Source organism: Seriola dumerili, unplaced genomic scaffold (genome assembly GCF_002260705.1).
Source record: "Seriola dumerili isolate Sdu_G_001 unplaced genomic scaffold, Sdu_1.0 BDQW01000068.1, whole genome shotgun sequence".
Classification (NCBI taxonomy): Eukaryota; Metazoa; Chordata; class Actinopteri; order Carangiformes; family Carangidae; genus Seriola; species Seriola dumerili.
The window spans coordinates 18,219,590-18,241,573 of NW_019174323.1; the positions used below are offsets into that span (position 1 = coordinate 18,219,590).

At 45.7% G+C, this 21,984-nt stretch overlaps 1 protein-coding gene across 1 annotated transcript in view; it reads left to right on the forward strand.

Annotated features, from left to right (window-relative positions):
- The window catches only part of dnah9 (dynein axonemal heavy chain 9), a 148,784-nt gene that overhangs the window by 82,446 nt on the left and 44,354 nt on the right, over positions 1 to 21,984 (forward strand). The window contains exons 58-69 of the mRNA XM_022742269.1: positions 1,159 to 1,353; positions 2,520 to 2,639; positions 3,804 to 3,992; positions 4,107 to 4,342; positions 4,430 to 4,552; positions 6,540 to 6,744; positions 12,635 to 12,799; positions 13,786 to 13,926; positions 15,606 to 15,776; positions 15,972 to 16,094; positions 18,123 to 18,316; positions 19,645 to 19,793. Of these exons, the coding sequence (XP_022597990.1) occupies positions 1,159 to 1,353; positions 2,520 to 2,639; positions 3,804 to 3,992; positions 4,107 to 4,342; positions 4,430 to 4,552; positions 6,540 to 6,744; positions 12,635 to 12,799; positions 13,786 to 13,926; positions 15,606 to 15,776; positions 15,972 to 16,094; positions 18,123 to 18,316; positions 19,645 to 19,793 (2,011 nt within the window). The remainder of the gene's footprint in view (positions 1 to 1,158; positions 1,354 to 2,519; positions 2,640 to 3,803; positions 3,993 to 4,106; positions 4,343 to 4,429; positions 4,553 to 6,539; positions 6,745 to 12,634; positions 12,800 to 13,785; positions 13,927 to 15,605; positions 15,777 to 15,971; positions 16,095 to 18,122; positions 18,317 to 19,644; positions 19,794 to 21,984) is intronic.

Genomic DNA, 21,984 nt, shown 5'->3' on the forward strand with positions numbered 1-21,984 from the left:
AAACCGAGCTGTGGAACAGTTTAATTTAATGCCTTTTTGTTCCACAGTCACTGACGTCATGTGACCTGAAAACACAGATACCGCCTGTGAACAGTCTGAATGATAAACCAAGAAGGAAGAACACAACACTTTCAATAAGCACTCAGGTCGTCTTACGCTGCAGTTTCTCTTGGTGGTATGAGCAGCAACTCATGGCTAATATGGCTAATGGCTAATATTAGCTAATGTTGTGTCACTGTTGCAGCACATTTTATCCTCTAACATTGTCCTGTATTAGCCACGTTAGCTCCTCTTCAGTGAGATAGTTATGCTAGCTTGAAGGGAATGTGCAGTGGAAATGTTGTAGTTGTTAGACACAAACTTTCTTTAACATTTCTACAACTCATCAGCTGGTCTAATAAATAAATCTGTACTCTGTTACATTTGAATGTATGATTTTTAATTAGCTATTATAGGCTTTTAATGGAGTCAACGAGACTTTTTGTCCCCTACTTTCAGGTTTTATTGGTAATAAAGTGGTAAAAGCGTCTAAGTCAGGTAGAACCTTGGTGATTATGTCTTTTAAATGAAATCATTCATTTTTGAAATTTGTGTTTGTTTGGCTAACTGCATCCAAGTAAAAAAGATAAAAGCTGCTATTTTGATGTGGAATATCTAGGATCTAGAGCATGTACAGTATGTGCAGCATATTTTAGTCACAAATGGGGGGTTTTGTATTCACCTTTGTACAGCACTATTTGTAAATAGCTAGCTTAATGTATGCTAATCTAGCTAATGTGAATGATCTCTAATGTATGAATTGATCTTTTTTAAATAAAAGAGAAATAAAGTATCTCTTAACATATTTTTAACCCCCCCCCAGAAAAAAGATAGGAAACAGTAGGTACATTTCCAAGAATACCTAACTGTCTCACCAGCGTTAGCTTAATGTAACTCTCTTGGATTAGCGAGCTGTCTAGTTGACTGTCCCTCTGCAGCAGAGAGCTGTTGCATAAAATATTTTTTAATGGTTAAGCAAATGTCAGAAAGACAGATTCTTGGTCTTAACTAAATTTTGTATGTGTGAATATGTAGTTACTACATCTGCAGGGCAGTGTAGGAATATTTTCAGCCTCTCTGTGGTGGAGTTTGTGATACGTTTGACACTTTTCACTCCAGGATCCGGAGTTCCTGCCAGACCTGGTGGCCTCCAAGTCCTACGCCGCGGCCGGCCTGTGCTCCTGGGTTCTGAACATCGTCAAGTTCTACGAGGTGTACTGCGAGGTGGAGCCCAAGCGTCGGGCTCTGAGCAAGGCCAACGCGGAGCTGGCTGCGGCGCAGGAGAAGCTCGCCGCCATCAAGAGCAAGATCAACGTAAGCCGCCGCGTTGGACCGAAGACGCAGGAAATGAAAAAGTTTATTTGCCGCATGTCGAGCGTCTATTTCAAAACATCATTTCAATATCTGAAAATCCAGACGATATATTCTTTGAAATTATATCACCGTTTTATTAAAGTCAAGACTTACTCTTCTTGCCTTCCAGACATTTCACAGAAAAACACAGGGACACAAACACTAAAGAGTTTCTTAGCACTTTAGCTGGTGGGATGACTTCTTCATAAAACGGAGTGTGGGCTGAAAAATGACTCGTGAAAGCCAGTTATCTCAGCACCTAAGTATGAATCAACAACTCTATCGAACCCTGAAGAAAATGCAGCATAAAAAGAAGTCGACGCTACAGAAATTAAACAAAATAAAAACAACAACGTCAACCCGAGGCCGTGAGCCGCAGCCAAAATCCAGGATATGAATTATTTTATCGAGGCTTGAGTGACAGTTGACACATGAGCTCTGCCAGTAGTGATAAACCACCAGCATTTCATCAATACAAAGCTGCTGTAAGTGCTATTAAAGGCTTTTACTGTTCATTAATCTAAAACCAAATCCATCAACCTAAAAACCCTATTGGTAAAAGCAGCTGTAAATAATTGTTTCTCCGTGGCGTTTGACATTCAGCACATCAGAGCAGCGGAGAGCCCCAGCAGAGCGCGGCGCCCGGGACTCCGCCGCGGCGTCCGCGGCTTACATCAAACCCTGCAGAGTGACGACTGTTAATAAGATCCGGCGTGACTCCTCGCTGTCATTTTTTTAGCCCTCAGTCAGATCGGTTGAGTGGAGATAGGGTTCGGAGCCAGGGGGGGATTAGCAATCCTCAAACTAATCTACTGAACCTGTGCGCCTCTCCACCGATTAATCCTGTTTGTCCTTGTGCTAATTGCTTCCATATGCCAAATAAATCCATAACGGAGGGATTTTACGCAACTTTTCACACACCCCCAACTTTCTTTAGTCATCTTTGTTTTCTGTCTTTGAGGATTCTTTATGATCATGCTGTATTATTTATTATTTATTGTTTATAGTATACATATTTTAATGAGTGCCACTTTGTTTTCTGTTTCTGTGTGTGTGTGTGTGTGTGTGTGTGTGTGTGTGTGTGTGTGTGTGTGTGTGTGTGTGTGTGTGTGTTCGCGGCTCATCAGCACCTTAATGAGAACCTCGCCAAGCTGACAGCCAAGTTTGAGAAAGCCACAGCGGACAAGCTCAAGTGCCAACAGGAAGCAGAATCAACCGCGCTCACCATCTCCCTCGCCAACCGACTGGTGAGGAGGGCAACAGCAGGGTCACACAGAGCATCAGCTCCAATAATGACACACACACACTTTCTTTCCCACCTCTGCCACATGCTCCTTGTGTACAAACCTCTGCAGATACACACACACACACACACACACACACACACACACACACACACACACACACACAAACTGTTTTTAGTTTTGTTTGTTGTGTGTCTTTCTTCTTTTCTTTATTAGAGCTCTGAACAAATCCGGACACATTACATACATATGGTTTAAACAGTTGCTGTTGAACTGAGCTGAAACACAACACTTAGATTTCACAGTGTAACTCTCAGGCTCTCTGTCGGCACGCAGTGAATCTTGGGATAGTTTTCGACAAACCGCCCGTTGGATCCTTCAGGAAAAGAAAGACGCTTTTGAAGGAGCTTCTGACTGATGCTGCGGTCCACTGGGATTTGTGTTCGGATGCCCGCTGGTCACTCCGACCGTTCTTGTTCTCGTTCTAACGGCGTTGTGAGGATGAGGTGCTCGCTGGCTGCGCTCCGTCGACCCGAGGCCCGGGCGCTGATGAAGCATTTTCCAATCATCATATCTGGGTTTCCAACTGAGCTGACCTAAATTTCCTGATGCTTAGACCCAGCAGGGGGGGGGGGGGGTAAAATTCATATGTTTTCACACATACACTCACATATATACATAAATCCCGGGGTGTAAATCCTCTGCTGACAGCAACAAAAAAAAGAAAGAAGTGTTGACACAGTTTGTATGATGATGTAAATTATTCAGAGGAAGCTTCCAGAGCAGAGCAACGACGGGTTGAACTCGTCTGTTAGTCGCAAATATCAGTGTACTGTGTTTCCACGCTGGAAAGTTACAGTCTGTGTTCAAGTGCGGAGCCTTTCGAGTTTAGAGGAGATAAGATATTAAGGTGAACTTTATTGATCCCTGAAGGGAAATCGGATCATTGCTGCGGTAAAGAGTCGAGGTGATAAACTATATAGAAACCTAATAAAAAAAGGACTTGAAGGGAACAACGTCTTGTTGTTCTGGAGATTTCCTGATGTTCAGGAGTGTGAGCCTCGGTGACGGCAGACGTGGATTAATATAGATTTGATTTTTACAGGAAACCCCCGCGGGGGAAAGTGGAGTGGTGAAGTGAGAAATGAATCCGTCCTTGTGTTTCAGGTGGGGGGTCTGGCGTCGGAGAATGTTCGCTGGGCGGAGGCCGTGGAAAACTTCAAGAGACAGGAGAGGACTCTGTGTGGCGACGTCCTCCTCATCACCGCCTTCATCTCCTACTTAGGATACTTCACCAAGCGCTTCAGGATCCAGCTGATGGACAACACCTGGAGGCCTTATCTCAGTCAGCTGACGGTGAGTGGCCTGGTCCAGCACAGCACAGCACAGCACAGCTTACAGAGGGGTGAGACCTGGAGGCTGGACTCCAAGGTAACACATCATTCAAACTCCACCATTATCACCTGTAAGGTTCCCATCCCGGTGACCCCTGACCTGGACCCTTTGACCATGCTGACCGACGACGCCGACATCGCGGCGTGGCAAAACGAGGGGCTGCCCGCCGACAGGATGTCCACCGAGAACGCAACCATTATCACTTCCTGCCAACGCTGGCCCCTCATGGTGGACCCCCAGCTGCAGGGCATCAAGTGGATCAAAAACAAATACGGCGAGGACCTGCGCGTCATCCGCATCGGGCAGAGAGGGTAAGAAGCTTCGCCGTGAAATGAGCACACGGTCTCTTTTATGACAAGATTGTGGCGAGAGGAAATCCTGCTGTTTCTCCCTGAAAGGTACCTGGACGCCGTAGAAAGAGCTCTGGCAGCAGGTGACGTGGTTCTGATCGAGAACCTGGAGGAGACGCTGGATCCTGTTCTCGGACCTCTGCTGGGCAGAGAGACCATTAAGAAGGGCAGGTGAGATCTGTTATAATTCATAGTTTTAATGATGAATGGAGGAACGGACTGAAGAGATGGTGATGGGAGGTGACCAGCGTGGTGGAGGGAAATGAAGAATGGTCCGACAGTGTAGAGAAACAAACGTTAACGTGGGGGAGAAAACTAAAAACCAGCACTGTGACAGTTTATGAGTTTATTATCTGAGTTTATTCAGAGATCCGAAACAGCAGTGTTGCTTTTTAAAGGAATTGAACAGTAAATGTGGCACGCTCCAAACTTTGGGCACCTTCTACTTATAAAACACTCGGAGCTTCATGAACTCGCTCGGCCTGCACTGACTTGTGAGGCTGGTCAGGAACTGTGAGGAATTGTCATCTGATGACATTTCCAGAGCTGATGAATTCTCTGACTCTTCAAACCTCATGTTAACGCTCGACAACCGTGAGCTCCTCCAGTTGGGACGTGAAATGAAGCTAATTGATGCTACAAAGCAGAGGAGGCTATAAAAAGATATCAAAGTGCTTCCAGCTTGAAATTCTCACCGCCTGAAATGTCACTAAGAAATGACAGTTAAAGGGGGGGGGGGCTGAGGAAGTCAAGACCAGATCTGCGAGACCAGGAAGACTTACAGTTAAACCTGCAGAAAACCCGTGAGACTGTAAGTGAGTGAGTCGTCAGAGGGAATCTCACCTGCGACCTCAACACAGGAGTCAACCACAGTGTCTGCAAGCTGTGTCATGACTCAGTCAGGTGCCCAGACCTTTGCACGTCACAATTATTACGTGTGCCTGGGCCCCCAGGTGGGTGGTGCCCCAGCTGGGAGGCTACGTTCTCGGCTTGTCAGTAAATGGTCATTAGGGTCGGGGCAGGCGTCCAGCTGGGAGTACGTCACTCCTCACCGGCCTTCGCCTCCGGTATGTGGACTAATAGCTAGCTTAGCCCGTTAACCGCAGCTGGAGACAGCAGTCCTGGTCCTGCTCTGCAGCCTCGGTGAGTTTGGTGCAGCTCCACCTGAACTGGTTCTCCACCTGAGCAGAACCAGAACCACCGTCACCAGCTGCAGTCCAAGACGGGACCAGAGACCTGCTGCAGGGAGGCCGACAGGAAGAGGGACGAGCCAGGGACAGTGACTGAACCTTCAAATTAAAATGCTTACATAAAGCACCTCATAAATAAATAAGTGCTGTCCAAACAAATACTCCATATGAACTAAGAAAGGGAGATTAGTTTGGAAACAGAAGATATGATTCACAACTTCCGGTCTGGACTTTCACAATAAAACCAGAGTGGAAACAGGATGTAGATCAAGACTCAGTGCGACGTGATTCCACCCAATAAGATTGTTGTATGATCTTTAGAGCAGATCGACCACCTGTAGTGGAGCATGTACCCCATTTTTTGGTGCATGTGTAGGGGTTTATAGTTATATATATTTAGGTAGGTATATCTATATATATATATATATGTGTATATATAGGTATATGTTTATAGGGTTTATGGGGGAGTGTGTGGTGCGTGTGAAAGAGGGCTATGCACATACTCATAGAACTGGAGTCAAGTCCATAACTACTGTTAACAACTACTAAAAACTATAGTGTCCAGCTGTTTCAGGAAGTTATTGAGTCTTTTAAAAAATAAACAAAAAAAACAAAACAACTATATTTTTATGAGCAGTTTTTAAAGACTTGTGTCTCTGGGTGGAAACACTGGGCCTGAGGCTCAGAGCCACAGACTGAGTGAAGTCAGGAAGTGTAAAGAGAGTAATGTACTGTTGGTTTTGGTCTTTTAATGGGATTTATTGATGCAAACAAAAATGTCATGATGGTGAGATGACAAAGTGCTGGATATGAGACAGAGGATTATTTTGTTTACCACAGTTTTTGGAGGAAGAGGCAGGTAACTGTAGCTCTGCTGTTAATGCTGGTGTCGGCTTTGGTCAGAATCTTTACTTCCATTTATCGACCCTCAATGATCAAAAACCTCCGTCCCTCATTTGTCCGCACAGGTACATAAAGATCGGAGACAAGGAGTGCGAGTACAACCCCGGCTTCCGCCTCATCCTGCACACCAAGCTCGCCAGCCCTCATTACCAGCCGGAGCTGCAGGCCCAGTGCACCTTGATAAACTTCACAGTGACCAGAGACGGTCTGGAGGACCAGCTGCTCGCCGCGGTGGTCAGCATGGAGAGACCCGACCTGGAACAGCTGAAGGTGAGGAAGTCAGAGAGAAACACTGATGCAGCCGTTTAACAACAAAGGGGAAGTTGTGACGGATCTCTTCTCATCATATGTCGCAGGAATGTAAAAGTGAACCTGAGCCGACTTGAAAGGCGAATCTGTCGCACTGTTCAGGTGCTATCAGAGAACAAACAACCGCTCCACGCTGGACTCTTTGAGTTCCTCCCCTCACATCTCTTTTGTGCAGGTGTAATTAAAAGAAACAGTCTTACATTAGAAGCGCTGCGTCGCGCTGCCGCTCGTCGTTATCCATCTTTAACGTCGTCAGGAAAACACTGCGTCTTTAAACATCACAAGAGGCTGCAGGTCCGGGCCCCGCGACTCCAAAACAATCAGCTGGTGCCTTTGATTAACGGCAAACTAAGTGAATGTGTGATAATTATGGGGCTTTGGGTCCCTCACTTAGGGAGACTGGGACCCTGGATGGCTGTGTGTCTATGTGGAGCTCAGGCTCATCACAACATTAGATTTCCCTTTCAAATGTGCACTGAATAGTGCTGCTGAATTAAATGTGAATGTATATTCCCATCAACTGTCAGTCGAGAAGTTCTGCCTCACTTCAGTTTCTGAACCGAACTTCACAGATTCCAGCGAACACTTCTCCTCAGCTGTTGGATTTAACACAAACAAACATTTACCCACAGCTAATTCCCAAAATTAGACATATATCTGCATATCGCCCCAAGTGCAATAACAATATTGAAACAATTCATTGTAAATGCAGAAATCAATCTTCATCGTTGCACCGTTTTTCACGGTCTGTTAAGTGCAGCGCGTGTGTGTGCGTGTGTGTGTGTGTGTGTGCGTGCGTGTGTGTGTGTGTGTGCGTGCATGTGTGTGTATGTTCTGTGGAAAAGTTCACAAAATGAAATGCCTTAAAATTTCCACCTCATGAGAGATGCTGCCTCTCTAAGGAATTGGAAAAGCAGTGTATGTCTTTTTGTTTTGTTTTTTTTTTGCTCATACAGAAGCTGCTCTTAAATATTTCAGGAGTGAGTTTGGATAATCCCAATAGGAATGATTCACAGATACAGGAAGTGACAGATAAATGGAAAAGCCAACAGTTGTGTTGCTCTAAAAATCTCCCACTCAGATTTTTTGACTGTGAAGGCAACATATGACATATGACCATTTACTGAGCCTTTGTGGAAACATCTGCATCCTCCTCACATCTGTGTTTTTATAGACTGGAGTTCGGCTCCTCGTGAAGAGAAATAATGTTGACGTTAGTGTCAAAGCCGTCAATATAATTAATCAGCTGTTTTATGTTCTGCGCCACAAAGCCAGAAGGTCAGAGCAGCAGTGATTGATGTTTGTGTATCAGCAGAACAAGCTGAAAGTCACAATATTGACACGTTATCACTTAAATATTTACATATTATTTCTTATTGACATATTATCACGTTATGAAGATATTGTGGCTAAAATATTAGCAAACTGCTTACAAAAGCAGTCCCACTCACCAGGTGTAGGCTGTAGGTATAAACCTGCTATTAGGAAGCGTTCTCCTCCATGTCCACTTCCCCTGCCTGTTTGTTTGTTTGTTTGTTTGTTTTCTTATTTATTTACAGTTTCCCTGTTACTGTTTTCAAAATGTCCTTCACTACCAGAAACAACAACAACAACAACCTCCGAGCTGCAGCAACTCGCTGAGAACGACGATTGTTGATGAAGATTTGGATCGTGTCCGATCACGCGGCCGACACGCGTCTTTGATCATGAATCAGCCAATTTTTGCAAATGTTCCGCCAAAAAACAAGTTCCCCTCTGTGGCTGCGTCCTGGGCTCAGCGCCGCCCGGGACGAATGCTTTAGGTTTAAAGAAATGCAAACAAACCAGAGCGTGTTTTCCCTGTAGCAAACGGTGCAGAGATTGAGTCACATGAAGTAACATTAGCGGCCATTTTGAGCTGTGTCTCCAACAACGTCGAGTCCGGTATTCCCTCTGCGGTAGCTCCGTGTTTGGTCTCCACCTCCTCCTGAGAAAAACATCTGGCTCTTTAGCTGCTAAATGTTTTATCAGAGCTGTTTGACTGAAAACAATGAGCTGAAAGAAACTAAAACAGCTGCAGTTGTTTGATTCTCTGTGGGTTTTGTCGTTACAAGCGACTCTTTTACTTTATAATGATATGATAATAATCAAGTTTATTTATATAGCACTTATCTAAATCAGAGGTTACAAAGATTACAGGTTTGAAATGCTACACATTGTATTAGGAGGTTGAAATCGGTGGATGAGATCTTTTATGTTTGTTCCTTCCTCTTCAGCAAAACCTTTTTCCTGTTGCTACAAACACTTCACTTTTTATTCAAAGCCGAACCAACAAAGAGCCTTAAACAGAAAACCCAAACACTTTGATGAGCCGGTGACGTTCAGCGCCTTAAATCATTCGATAATAGCATCAAAAGCTAAATTATTTATATTTGAATGTGATGGCTCGTAGCATCCATGAAGAATCACCCATACAGGCAATAATCCATTAATCCTAAATCAAAAATAATCTAATTATCTTTGAAGTAGTAACAATTTACCGCCGTGTCTCCGTCACCCTGGGTGCTGTTCCTGTGACTCTCTTCCATTTATCATCGAGCTCCAGGAATTGTGTAATTGTGTCTTGATGCTATCCTCAAGGGAGTTTGATCTGGGGTTTTTTTATCACTCAAGACTCGTTTATGTTCACGCCGCCACATGCACCTCTCCAGAATCAAAGGAGAGGCAGATACCAGGCGCTTTAAGATCTGTTTCCTTTCTGTAATTTAAATCATTGTCTTTGTAGTGCGGACCCTCGACTGCGAGGAGGAGAAAGCTGCCGTTCCGCTCCGATGATCAGCGTCGCCGTCACCAGCTGCAGCCCGAAGCTGTCACGGCCGGTCAGAGTTAATGGCCGGCTCGGTACACTGTGTACAGTGCGGCGGGTTTCCCGTCAGCCGCCGACTCCGGAGACGTAATGAGCGGCAGAGAGTTGCGATACCCGACCAACGGTCCGCGCACAGTGTGAATGTAAATGTTCGTAATTAAGCAAAACTTCACCTGATTAAAGCTCCGGCGCCTAATGATGCCTCTCGCTCATCTCATCCCACAGTCTGCTCTTTTCATGTCAGCTGTTTGAAACGGATCGGGCCGGTGGCGCCACTTTACCGCGGCAATTAGACAACACATTGACACACTTCCACTGTTCCTTAAATGCGTCTCTGGTTAGTGGGGGGGGGGGGCAGTGTGGCTGGCGGCGGCGGCGGCTCTGAGATCAGAACGGGAGATAATGTGGGAACTGTGTTTGGAGTCAGGAAGGTTTACTCCAACACAATGCTATTTGCATTTTGATGGTTTTCTGGAGGCGTCCTAGTTTGCGTCGGGCCTCTGCAGGCAACGCTTCATTCAGACCTGTAGGCTTTCATCCACGGACAAATCAGCATTTTTAATAAATGGAGGGAGGGAGGGGGGGGGGGAAACCCCACCAAAACGCCTGAGTTATTTTAGGCCTAATGTCCCCTCAGCAGAATCCAACGGAGAAGAAGTGAAATGTGATTTAATGAAGCTTGTTTAATTAGCATTTCACTGAGATCGGAGGGTGAAGAAAAAACAAGATCTGGAACTCACTTATCATTTTAATTAACACTGAAAGTTGAAGGTGGGTGGTGGTGGAGGGAGGGGCGAGGGCGCGGGCGGGGGGGTGGCTGTGTACACTCCGAGCACCCTCCTATCAAAACACAGCCCGTAGTCTGAAGAGCTGAATGGCTTTTTGTTGTCAGTAAACAAACCGGGGCCGATAACAATCAGCAGACTGATAGCGGAACGCGCGCGCCCGCCGCACCTGTTTATATTCTCCGAGTGACTTGGCGCCATTACACCTTTAATGAGGTTAGCGTTGCCGCTGAGGCGTAAGACGAATACCTGGTGAAAGAGCTCTCACTTAACCAAGCAGAGGACGGGCTAAGGAGCTTAAAATGTCAAGTTGCCTTTTTGGAGCTTGCACGGGGGGGGGGGATCAGTCTACACCCTTTTACCACAATTACTACCTCGTCTGCTCCTCCCTCTGCTCGTGTGTGTGTGTGTGTGTGTGTGTGTGTGTGTTTGTGTGTGTGTTTGCACAATTCCTACCCAGCCCCTCGGCTTTAATGAGAGCTAAAATGCTCCACTTCCCAAAGTACCTTAACAGGGCTGCTCCGTGGCACTCGGTAATCATTTGCCTAAAAAAATGATAGATGTAATATCTCATTTTAATTCCAATTAGGGCGTTCTGCTGACTGGTTAATTGTTTGTTTTTCCCAAGCAAGGGTAATTACAAGTACAATGTGCCAGAGGAAAGCTAATCGTTAAAAACGGACTCATTACTGGATCCAGTTGGGAATGTTTGAGTGTGGAGAGCTTTTCCCCTCCGGAGCAGCGAGTCCGAGCGAAGTAGAAGGTCACAGTTGAGTCACGCAACCGGCAGAGCTCGCCGGTTAAATGTCCGCCGCTCGGACCGTTCGTTTTCTCTGAGCTGGAAGAGAGCGCACGCCAGCTCCTTCCTTAAAATGCCAACAAATCACATCTTTCTTTTTTTCTTCCCCTCCGTGCGGTTTTGACAGAGGAGAACTTTTAAACTACGGAGTGGGTGATAACGTCAAATTCAGAGCGTGTACGATTTAACAAGGCAGAGGCTCAATTAGTTTTAACAATGGTGTAAAATACCTCTCATCACCGCAATAGGAAATACTGTCATAAAGAGAGCAATTAAGCAGTGTCATCTCTTAAACTACCTGCTCCCCCAGCGTGATCCCAGCTAAGTATTTCTTTTGTCATCACAACATTATGCCACAGGGAGGAGGAACAGCTCCACCCCCCCCGCCCCCCGCGCCACCGCGCGGCACCGCCGCCACCACCAACCTCCCAGCCCCCGGTGATTGCACGGGGGCAGAAACGGCACCGCCAGAAACTTATTACCCGCCGTCTGTCAGGGATCACGCCACTCGGAAAAAAACCCCACAGCTATTATCAGTCACTGACAACGCCGGAGTAGGCAAATCTCACAACAGCCCACCCTCCCCTAATTACAACAATTCAAAAGGTCGCAGAGGCTTCTATTAAGGGAAACTTCAATAAAGCAAAGTCATTATTGAGCAGAAACAAGGAGCTCTAATGAAGGACAAAGCAGGATGAAGCAATAAAGAGAAGCGGCCCTGCCCTGTCGACTTTGTTCTCCCTGCGCCTCTCGCACGCCCGCTTTGAAAAAAGTGAAAGTTTCTCTCAGACACTTTAATTTTTTTTATTTTTTTTTTTCAGCAAGAACAAAGACGGAAAGAAACAGTTTGAGTTGAAGCTTTTATCAGACGACGGGGTTCAATAATCCATACGACGAGGCGTGAGGAAAACCCTACCACCGAGCTGCGTGTGTGTGTGTGTGTGTGTGTGATGCCTGTATAGGTTCATAATGAAATCCATAGTGTCTGTAGCAAATGATTCACAGTGTGTGTGTGTGTGTGTGTGTGTGTGTGTGTGTGTGTGTGTGTGTGTGTGTGTGTGTGTGTGTGTGTGTGTGTGTGAAGACTCCTTCCCTCTTGCTGGAATCGACGGTCTCATCACGCCGGGGCTGAGGTCGCTCAGCAGAGGTTTGATGTTGGCAACCAGACGGCAGCCGGCTAATCCAGCCCAGAGCGCCTCCTTTATGGCTCTGGATAACCGATGCAGAGCTTATTGATTAGTTCTGCCTTTTAGGTGCCCTTCAGTATTCATGTCCTCATATTGACCCACACCTTGAACGTCTCCCACCGCTTCAGACCACAATAAGACCAGAGAAAGAAAAAAAAAAAAAACCTGAGTGTGAACGTGAGAAATCGTCTGACACGTGGAATCTGAAGTTTCTGTGTGTTTCTGTGTTTCTCAGTCCGACCTGACGAAGGAGCAGAACGGTTTCAAGATCACCCTGAAGACGCTGGAGGACAACCTGCTGTCCCGCCTGTCCTCGGCGTCCGGGAACTTCCTGGGCGACACAGAGCTGGTGGAAAACCTGGAGACCACCAAACGCACCGCCGCCGAGATCGAAGAGAAGGTTTTTCTTTCTTTCATCATCATCACTTCACAGATTTCAGTGTGAAGGGCGTCAGTTTTTCACTAACACTGGGACGAATGTAGACGTAGAGGGGAATTAAAGAAGTCGTAGAGGACAGGCGGGAAACAACTCAGTGCTTATACAACAATTTACTGTTTGTTCCCTTATTCTCCCTTTTTGTGGATAAAAGCATCTGATAAATGAGTCGATGTAAATGTAAAACCAAACCAAGACAGGAAGTAAAACAGCCAGTGAGTGATATCAAAATAAAACAGGAAACGATAAACAAAGAGTCACTAAAAGGGGCAGATGTGACAGTGTTTACGGATATCAGAGCGTATACTTGTTCTACATGTGGATGCTGAATGAGATGTCATGATGTAAACGCTGAGTAACGTACAGAGCGTTCCTGTTTGGTGAAGTCCGGCAGGCTATTGGCCGATTCTGGGCCAATAATCTATAATCTAACGCTGCGGTCTTTTCCTCTTCTCTCTGATTTCTTTTCTTTCTCTCTCTCTCTTTGGTCAGTGGCTGGGGTCATGTGATCTCTGAGTGTTTTCTCTCTGCCAGAGGAGAATCACTGATGTTTCTGATTCTCCTCTTCTGAGAAAGTACTGTATGATGATGATGATGATGATGATGATGATGATGATGATGATGATGATGATGATGATGATGATGATGTGAGCCTTCTGTCGGCGAGGAGATGAGCGCTGCCTTTGCAGATGTTCCTTCTTAAGCATAATTGCGCCGGCATTTGCTGGTAAAAACAAAAAAAGTCTGATAATTGTCGTGTCCCTCGCAGTGTGAGAACATTTTGGCTGGAACCGTGAAATTGGAAATCGCTCCGCTCTTTACTGGAGGGTGTTTTATTGGATGCTGCAGGATTTCATCATGAGCTGACTGACGAGCGCCGAGTGCACGCATGTATCCGCTTTTTGTGTCTGTGTGTGACTCCCTTTGTGTTTGCACCATCTTTACTGTAGGTGAAGGAAGCCAAGGTGACAGAGGCCAAAATCAATGAGGCTCGGGAGCACTACCGACCGGCAGCGGCGCGGGCTTCCTTATTGTACTTCATAATGAACGACCTCAATAAAATCCACCCCATGTACCAGTTCTCTCTCAAGGTAGCCCGTCTATTGACCCGCCATGTTTCCTCCCTGCCTCTCGGGCCCCCAGTGAGACCCCTCTTTACACTCGCTCCTCTGTTCCTCCCCTCCTTCTTCCATTTGCTCGCTGTGTTTTATGCTCTTTGCCCTGCTTTTATTGTGTTTGTGGCTCCCTAATGTGGTTATGTAGAGCGTAATGTCTTTCATATTGTCAGCCAGCGAGCGCTGAGAGGAGGCAGCCTGAGATATGGTTTGCAATCACTCCCCGACTCCGCAGGTAGCCGCCCTGGCCCAAGTTATTTCCCAGCATAATCAAATGAAAACACATTCACAGTTTAGATACCTTTGACCTTGTGAATGAACTAAAATGCTGTGTGGTGTTCTTCACACCAGGTTAGACGAGAGTGTGACTGGGAAATTGACAGAAATGACACTCGAGTGGAAGATAATGACAATTATTCTTTTTCCTCAGCGACGTTTCAATTTACACTTTTTTTATTTATTTTTATACACATTACAGTCAGTGTGGTGTTTGTGTGGCCTTCATACGTAGAGGAAACTGATTTGTAATCACGACCTGAGGACGGTCACAAGGCGAATTTCAAGGGTGACTGAGCTAAACTTTCTCTACTGAACAGCCCATTTAAAGAAGACGCTTTGACTGCAGGAGCTCGCACCACACATCGGCAAACAGCCGAGGTTTCAAGGACACGCTCGCAACAGATTCCACCAAAAGACCAGAACCAACAGTTTGTTAATCCCCCTCTTAAACACTGACTTCCTCACGCTGCCTCCAACACTCAGCTCCGAGTCCACTGACTCCTACTGACCATGTAAAACTGCATTAATCACTGTTTTATATTGATAATGACTGAAGTTTAATGTAAAACAAAACAACAGCAGAGGTGATGCAGCTCAATAAATTGTTATAAACGAAGAGGAACAACAAAGGCTTTTGGAAAAGTGAGGTAGGCGAGGAGACAGACGATGCAGAGGCGGGAAACTGACGTCAAAACACAGGTAGAGTTGATAAAAACATGAGGAACCAGGACTCGAAGCAAACAGTGAAACTACACAGCTCTAGTAACTGAAAAGAAGGAAGACGAGGTTAGAAATGCTCCGAGGACTAATGAGAAACAGGTGAAAGAGAAAACAGGAAGTGAAACGACAACAAACTCGTAAGTGATTACGAAAATAAAACAGGAAATGCTGCAGGAAGTTCAGACAGGACGTCACAATATGAGCAGATGATACGTCACATTCAGCTTGTTCTGCTTTAAAAACATCACAAACATGTTTTCAGTTTAGATAAAAGGCTGTTGATTTAAAATTAGAATTAGGAAGCCTTTATTATCTTAGGAGCTCCGCTACTCTACTGATGTATAGCAGGAAAAAAAAGACAGACAGCATCAAAAAACACAAGACAGATCATTTCCAATAATAATAATATGCTCCGACAGTCAGCTGTTAGCAGGAAACAAACTCTGGATTTAACAAAGAAAATACAGAACTGGTGTAAAGTCCAGTGAATGAGTCCAGTGTGCGACGACGTTGGAACAGCACGTCCGGTCGTAGCACCAGTTATTTATTACTGTCATGTTGTTGAAGGTGAGTCTATATCCAGCAGAGTGGTTGTGTGTTTGAAGTCAGACCCTGGGTCAGTGCTGAGAGCTGTTGCTGCCCCTCTGCCTCCCCAGGCGTTCAGTGTGGTCTTCCAGAAAGCGGTTGTGAAGGCCGAGCCGGACGACGCTCTGAAGCAGCGGTTGTCCAACCTAATTGACAGCATCACCTCCTCGGTCTTCCAGTACACCACCAGAGGCCTGTTTGAATGTGACAAGCTCACGTACATCGCTCAGCTCACCTTCCAGGTAGGAGGGAGGGGGGGGGAGGGCAGGGGGGCCCGTTTCATCTTCTGCATGGTTTGTTTTGAGAACGAGCTCGCCATCGAATCGGCCCGCTCCCGGGACCGGCGGCCCTGTCTCGGTCTAATCAGGTGGAAAGGAAACGTGGTGCGAGCTGGAAATACAGCGTTTCAAAGTCCTTCCTGTTTGTTGTGTCCCCAGATCCTGCTCATGAATAAAGAAATAAACCCTGCAGAGCTGGACTTCCTCCTGAGGTACCCTGTCCAACCAGGTGTAACATCACCACTGGATTTCCTATCCAACCCCTCCTGGGGAGGGATCAAGGTACAGAGAGAGGCGGAGACGGGTGTGTTCATGCTTCTACTGAAATGTAATGACAGAACAGAGAGGAGCTGAATTCTTATGTGACATGAGAACAGGTACGAACAGGTGAAATGTCTCTTTAGTGACGAGACACAGACGATGCTGGAACCATGGTGATGGATGGATGATAGATAGATAGATAGATAGATAGATAGATAGATAATCAAGTGACAGAAAATTATCAAAAGTTTTGATAATTGATTAATTGCCCTGTGATGTTGAAAATGTTACTTGTTCTTTTGACTAATCGATGACTCTAATCAATACAATAAGAATAGTCAACAGATGAATCCCATAATAAGCCTGTGTCAGCTACAGTTTCAGAGCAGAGAAGAAGAATATATCAGAAATACATCAGAAGCAGCAATTTAAAATTTATAAAGTTAATTTCTACTAGAAATAAATTCACATTATTCACATAATATTCTGAGTTGGTGAAGTGAATATCTGGTGTCTCATTGATCTGTACCAGGACAGCTTGGTGTCGTACAGAGACGGAGCTCTCGTCCTGAGGTTCATGTTAAAAAGACACATGACACATGTTAAATTGTAGATAACTTCCATTTTTAGAATCTCATCCTAATGTTGAAGTGTCAAAAAAAAAAAAAAAAAAGTCTCCGGTCGTAAAAAGAAAATGTAATTGACTTCTACGTCTTTGGTCCACTCCGTCATGTGTGAGAGGCCGGACTGAAATCCAGTTTCCCTCCAGTTCTTTTAGCACTTAGCTGCTCCGTGAAGTTTCCTCTTATGATGCAATTTGTGCAGCTGAGTCTCCCAGCAGCGACGCCGCGTTACACTGAGAACACACTGAAGGCGTCCGCGGAATAACTGAAGTCTGTTTCCTTTGTTTCACCCAAACCTCCGGTCTGACAGCATGTGATTCTCCTGTGGGGGGGGGGGGGCCCGGCTCCGCTCCGCGACCCCCGGTTCAGTCTAACAGCGGCGGGGCTGAACTCTGCGTACCCGCGCTTCCTCTTAAAGGACAGACGTCTGGCGATGCAGCCCTGTGGACGTCAAAGAAGCAGAGGTTCCCCCTCGCTTGTCAGATCAGTTTAGCGGCAAACTAAAACCCCGGCGGCAGCGTGTTTTTTTTTAGCCTCTCGTGCTCATGAATTTTTCAATCTGTACCGCCTAGAATATTAACTTAACCTAAACCCCTCTGAGGGTTCGGAGACGGCCTTTTCTCCAGCTGCACTCAACCTACTGCGAATGTTTAAGGCGCTGCTAATCAAATTCTGTCACTTGATTTTCTTATCGCAGTTGGAAACATAATCAGTAGGAAAAGCTTTAAGGAGGATGAGATCTTCTGATTGCGTGGCCCTCTTGATGATATTAGCGGAGCAGGAATCCCATGAGACCCCTGTGTGTTCTCCCCTCACCGGGGCTGAGAGGTTGCCAACCGCCCGCGGTAATTAAACAAACTGAACTGAAAAGTCGGGAGACTGGAGCCGCACCGCTTCCTCCCGCCTCGCGAGGCGGTGAGAGAACAGAAGTCGAGGATCCACGCAGAGATTTTCTTTCCGTGACACCGTCGTACTCGGCGTGTCTCCTCGTAGTTATACAGCACAGACAGCTTACACCCTGCATGTGTGTGTGTATATACTTGTCAGGGGCTGTACCTGCTGCAGGCTGTACTGCGTGACACTGCTGTTCTCCGCAGATGAGATAAGGCGTCTGTCAGCTGGGGCATCACACTGAAACCCCCACTGCTTCAGCAGCGGATGCATATTCAGTCCTCCCCGCCCCCGTCCCGCTATGAAAGGGATCATGTTTACTCAGCATTTCCGTTTGAATAAATATTATTTATATAGGCTTGAGGAAAGATAAGCACTCCTGTCTTTTCTTTTTTTTTTGTCTTTGTTTTCCCTCAAACTTTTGCAAACAAAGTTGGTCTTTTTGCTGCGTATTGTGAAATGTTTATGAGCATCACTGATCACAGAGCAGCAGCACAGTCACTTTTCTTCCCTCCTCCTCCTCCTCCTCCTCCAGGCCCTGTGCTCCATGGACGAGTTCCGGAACCTGGACCGAGACATCGAAGGTTCGGCCAAACGCTGGAAGAAGTTTGTGGAGTCCGAGTGTCCGGAAAAAGAGAAATTCCCCCAGGAGTGGAAGAGCAAAACCTCGCTTCAGAAGCTGTGCATGATGAGGGCGCTGAGGCCCGATCGCATGACGTACGCCGTCAGGTGAGAGGTGGAATCACAGCTTGACCTCTGCTCTGTGATCTGTGAAGGATCTGAGGTTCGCGGTGAAACAGCTTAACCTTTGGCTTGTAGTCTGAGTCGACGGGGCGCCTGTGCTCACAGCTGAAATAGCTGCAATTACACAGCTTTACAGGTACAACAGTGGCTCAATACGTGTGACAAAGACGGAGGACAAGTCAGGTTAAGTGTCAACTGAAGGTTTTATTGGAAATAGAACAACCAAACTATTTACAAGAGGCCTGAGGTGTGAAGAGAAACTGCGTCAGCTGTGAAAGGAAGGTATGGATGAGAGAGAGAGACACAGTGAGACCAGACTGGTAGAGGAGGCCGACACTCGTCACCTTCGCTCCTGCAGGTGAAGCACTGCAGGCAGAGAGGGAGGGGCCGTAACACTCATTATTATCTATCTATCCATCTATCTATCTATCTATCTATCCATCCATCCATCTATCCATCTATCCATCCATCTATCCATCTATCCATCTATCCATCTATCCATCTATCTATCTATCTATCTATCTATCCATCTATCCATCTATCCATCCATCTATCCATCTATCCGTCTATCCATCCATCTATCCATCCATCCATCTATCCATCTATCTATCTATCCATCTATCCATCTATCCATCCATCTATCCATCCATCCATCTATCCATCCATCTATCCATCTATCTATCTATCTATCTATCTATCTATCTGCCAGTTTCATCTAATTTGCATATTGACCAATCACATCTGTCTCCAGAGGTGGGAACAAACACCAACGTTAACTCTTGTCTCTATCACGTCTTTCCTTCTACTGGTGTTAGCATGCTAACCAGCTAGCCGCGGCCCGTCGCGTCACTTTCCATTAGCGACTCGCGGCGGCCTCCAGTCTGTCCTGACGACGCAGCTGCACCACAGGACGCATTATAACCTCTTGTCTTGTAAACGCAACGATGGCTGAAGCGCCTGTGAAGAGACAATCACCAAAGACAAATAGCCCCTTTTTAAATTACTGTCATTTTGAATAATAATTCCAAATATCATTTATCTGTGTTTGTATCTTTAACTAATCTGATTTAAATGTGGAAGATGTGTAATGTCTGTTAATTCAGGGCTGAAGAGCTCCATGGGAGCAACACTGAACAAACCAGGATGTTTGAAAGGATTTAGAGGTTAAACAGATTTGTATAAGCAGCTGTCTCTCCTCCGCGCTGCGCTTCACAAGAATCCCACTCTTCTTCAGTTCTTCAGCTTGTCGGTCAAAGATAATAAAAATTGTGTTGAGGGGGAACTGAGTCATATTCTCTCTCTCCCCCCTGCAGAGACTTTGTAGAGGAGAAACTGGGAAGCAAGTACGTGATTGGCAGATCACTGGACTTCGCCGTCTCCTTTGAAGAGTCGAGTCCAGCTACGCCCATGTTCTTCATCCTCTCTCCTGGAGTTGACCCTTTGAAGGATGTGGAGAAACATGGTAATGCTCTCGCTTGTTTTTCTTTTTTTATCTCTAATAAGCCGTAAAATTCAGCCTCAGAGTGTGTTCTGGACTTTTATCAGAGCGTACATATTTCCAATTTATCCGCCATTTCTTTACGGCGTGGGAACGTGCAGGCTTTTTGTGGATCAGCCTATTGAAATGAGGTGCATGCGTACCTGCATCCATGATTCCCACTTTGATTCTTCCTGCGTAGGATTATCAGTCAGAGGCAACACATCTGCTGTGTGTCTGTGCCGTGATATCAGCTATCACTGCCAATGCACAACAGGCTTTGGCTAGATTGAAGGAGATTATACTAAAGGTCACAAATATATGAGACGACACCGCTGCTGTGTTAGGGGCAGTGGAAAGTAAATGTCACTGGTGTGAGAGTTACTTTACGTTCCTGTATGAATAATGCGCACGGCAGCAGGACGTGCTGTTTGACCAAACATATGCCAACAACCTGACCCGGAGCGCGGCGCCATCACAGCTTGACACTTTTGAATCTGCTGCCAAATGATTCAGTGTGTGTGTATTTGAAGTCAGCTGTATGAAATATTCACGTTTGCATCAGTTTACAGGAACCAAGAGATTTCCACAGTGTTTCTGCTTTAACCAAGTCCCCTGTGTGTTTTCTATCCAAGTCATTCATCATCACAGTCGGCTCCGTCAAGGAGGTTACTGTATGTTTTCACCCATGTTTGTTGGTTTGTTGGTTTGTTAGCACGCGAAAAGCACTGAGCTGATTTGCACTATGCTTGGTGGAAGGATGGGGGATGGGCCCGGGACGAACACATTACATCTTGGTGCTGATCCAGTTAAAGGGGCAGATCCAGGAATTTTTTTTTTATCACCTTCCTAAACATTGTGAGATTGTGGGACATTTTTTGACGCTCGTCAGTTTATCAGGAAATGATGTTTTGATCTCGATGTAAAGAATCAAACGTATTTATGGTGTTGAGATCTGTGAGTTTGAAACTTGGTGCAGATCAAGGAAAATAATCCGGATCTCACAGATTTGGTTTGAACAGGATTTAAATGAGTAAAACAAAATTTGTACCATATCGTGTATTGTAATTTAAACAATTAAACATCTCACATACAGCATGTGCGTAGGATTGTTGGCGGAGCCGTGCACTCTACTTAACATCCTCGGGTTTTCTGTTTCTGTCGTAAACAAAATGAATCTACACCGGGGAAGCAGGCGGCAGCAGCAGGTGGGTGAATCAGCTGTAGACCTGTTGTAGAAAGACCTTTGACCCTGTACTGAAATCCTCCATCCTCACCTAATGTGATAAGAGGCGGCGTTTCTACTGGAACTGCCTGAGGGGTGTGATTATTGATTATCAACACCCTGTCTCTCTCTGAGTGTAGTTAGTCACATCGAAGCTGCAGAGGGAGAGTGTTGATGATGAGGAGCAGCAGCCAGAGCCAGAAAGAGGTGCTTTTCTATTACAGCTGTGATTATTGGGTTTCTTGTTGGTATTAGGCTTCAGTTAGATTCTCATTAGATAGATGATGTGATTTTGTATGCTCTGCAGGGGACTAATATCCCCGGGACAGCCCCCGCCTGCTTTCAGGTTGGAGTGGTAATGAAACAGACGAGTAATGGTACAGTTTGAATGAAATCTCGACGGCAGGACTCGAGTAAGGCCGAGTCACTGACCATCTGCCGCCTGTGAAGTTAAACACATGCTGCGACTCTTGGGGGAATTTTGCTTCATTTAATGTCTTTGTGAGACTCAGACGATGAGGTCATTATCACTGCCGTCTCAGTACAACTGTAGTTTGCAGCTTTAACTGCTCATAACACCATGATGCTAACGGTGCTGTGTCTGTTTTGTTCAGTATGTTGCTGGTTTAAGTTCAGTTCAGAACTACACAGCAGCTCAGCAGTCACCTGTCTACAATAGAATTACCTCAAAATCATTCAGTGCTTCATTCGCTTTCATGATCTTTCACTGAGCATCAAAACAGGAAGTGTTGTATGCTATGTCATGCTAGTGCCGCTAGCTTGGCCAAAAAGCTACTGATGATTCAATGTGCTTAGGAAAGCTTGGGGATTCTGTGATGAAGATACAAACAACTTGTAGCTGTCAAAGGTTTAGCCTAGCTTAGCACAGATCACGTGTAGCTGTCAAAGGTTTAGCCTAGTTTAGCAGAGAAACTGGAATGCTGGGAAATA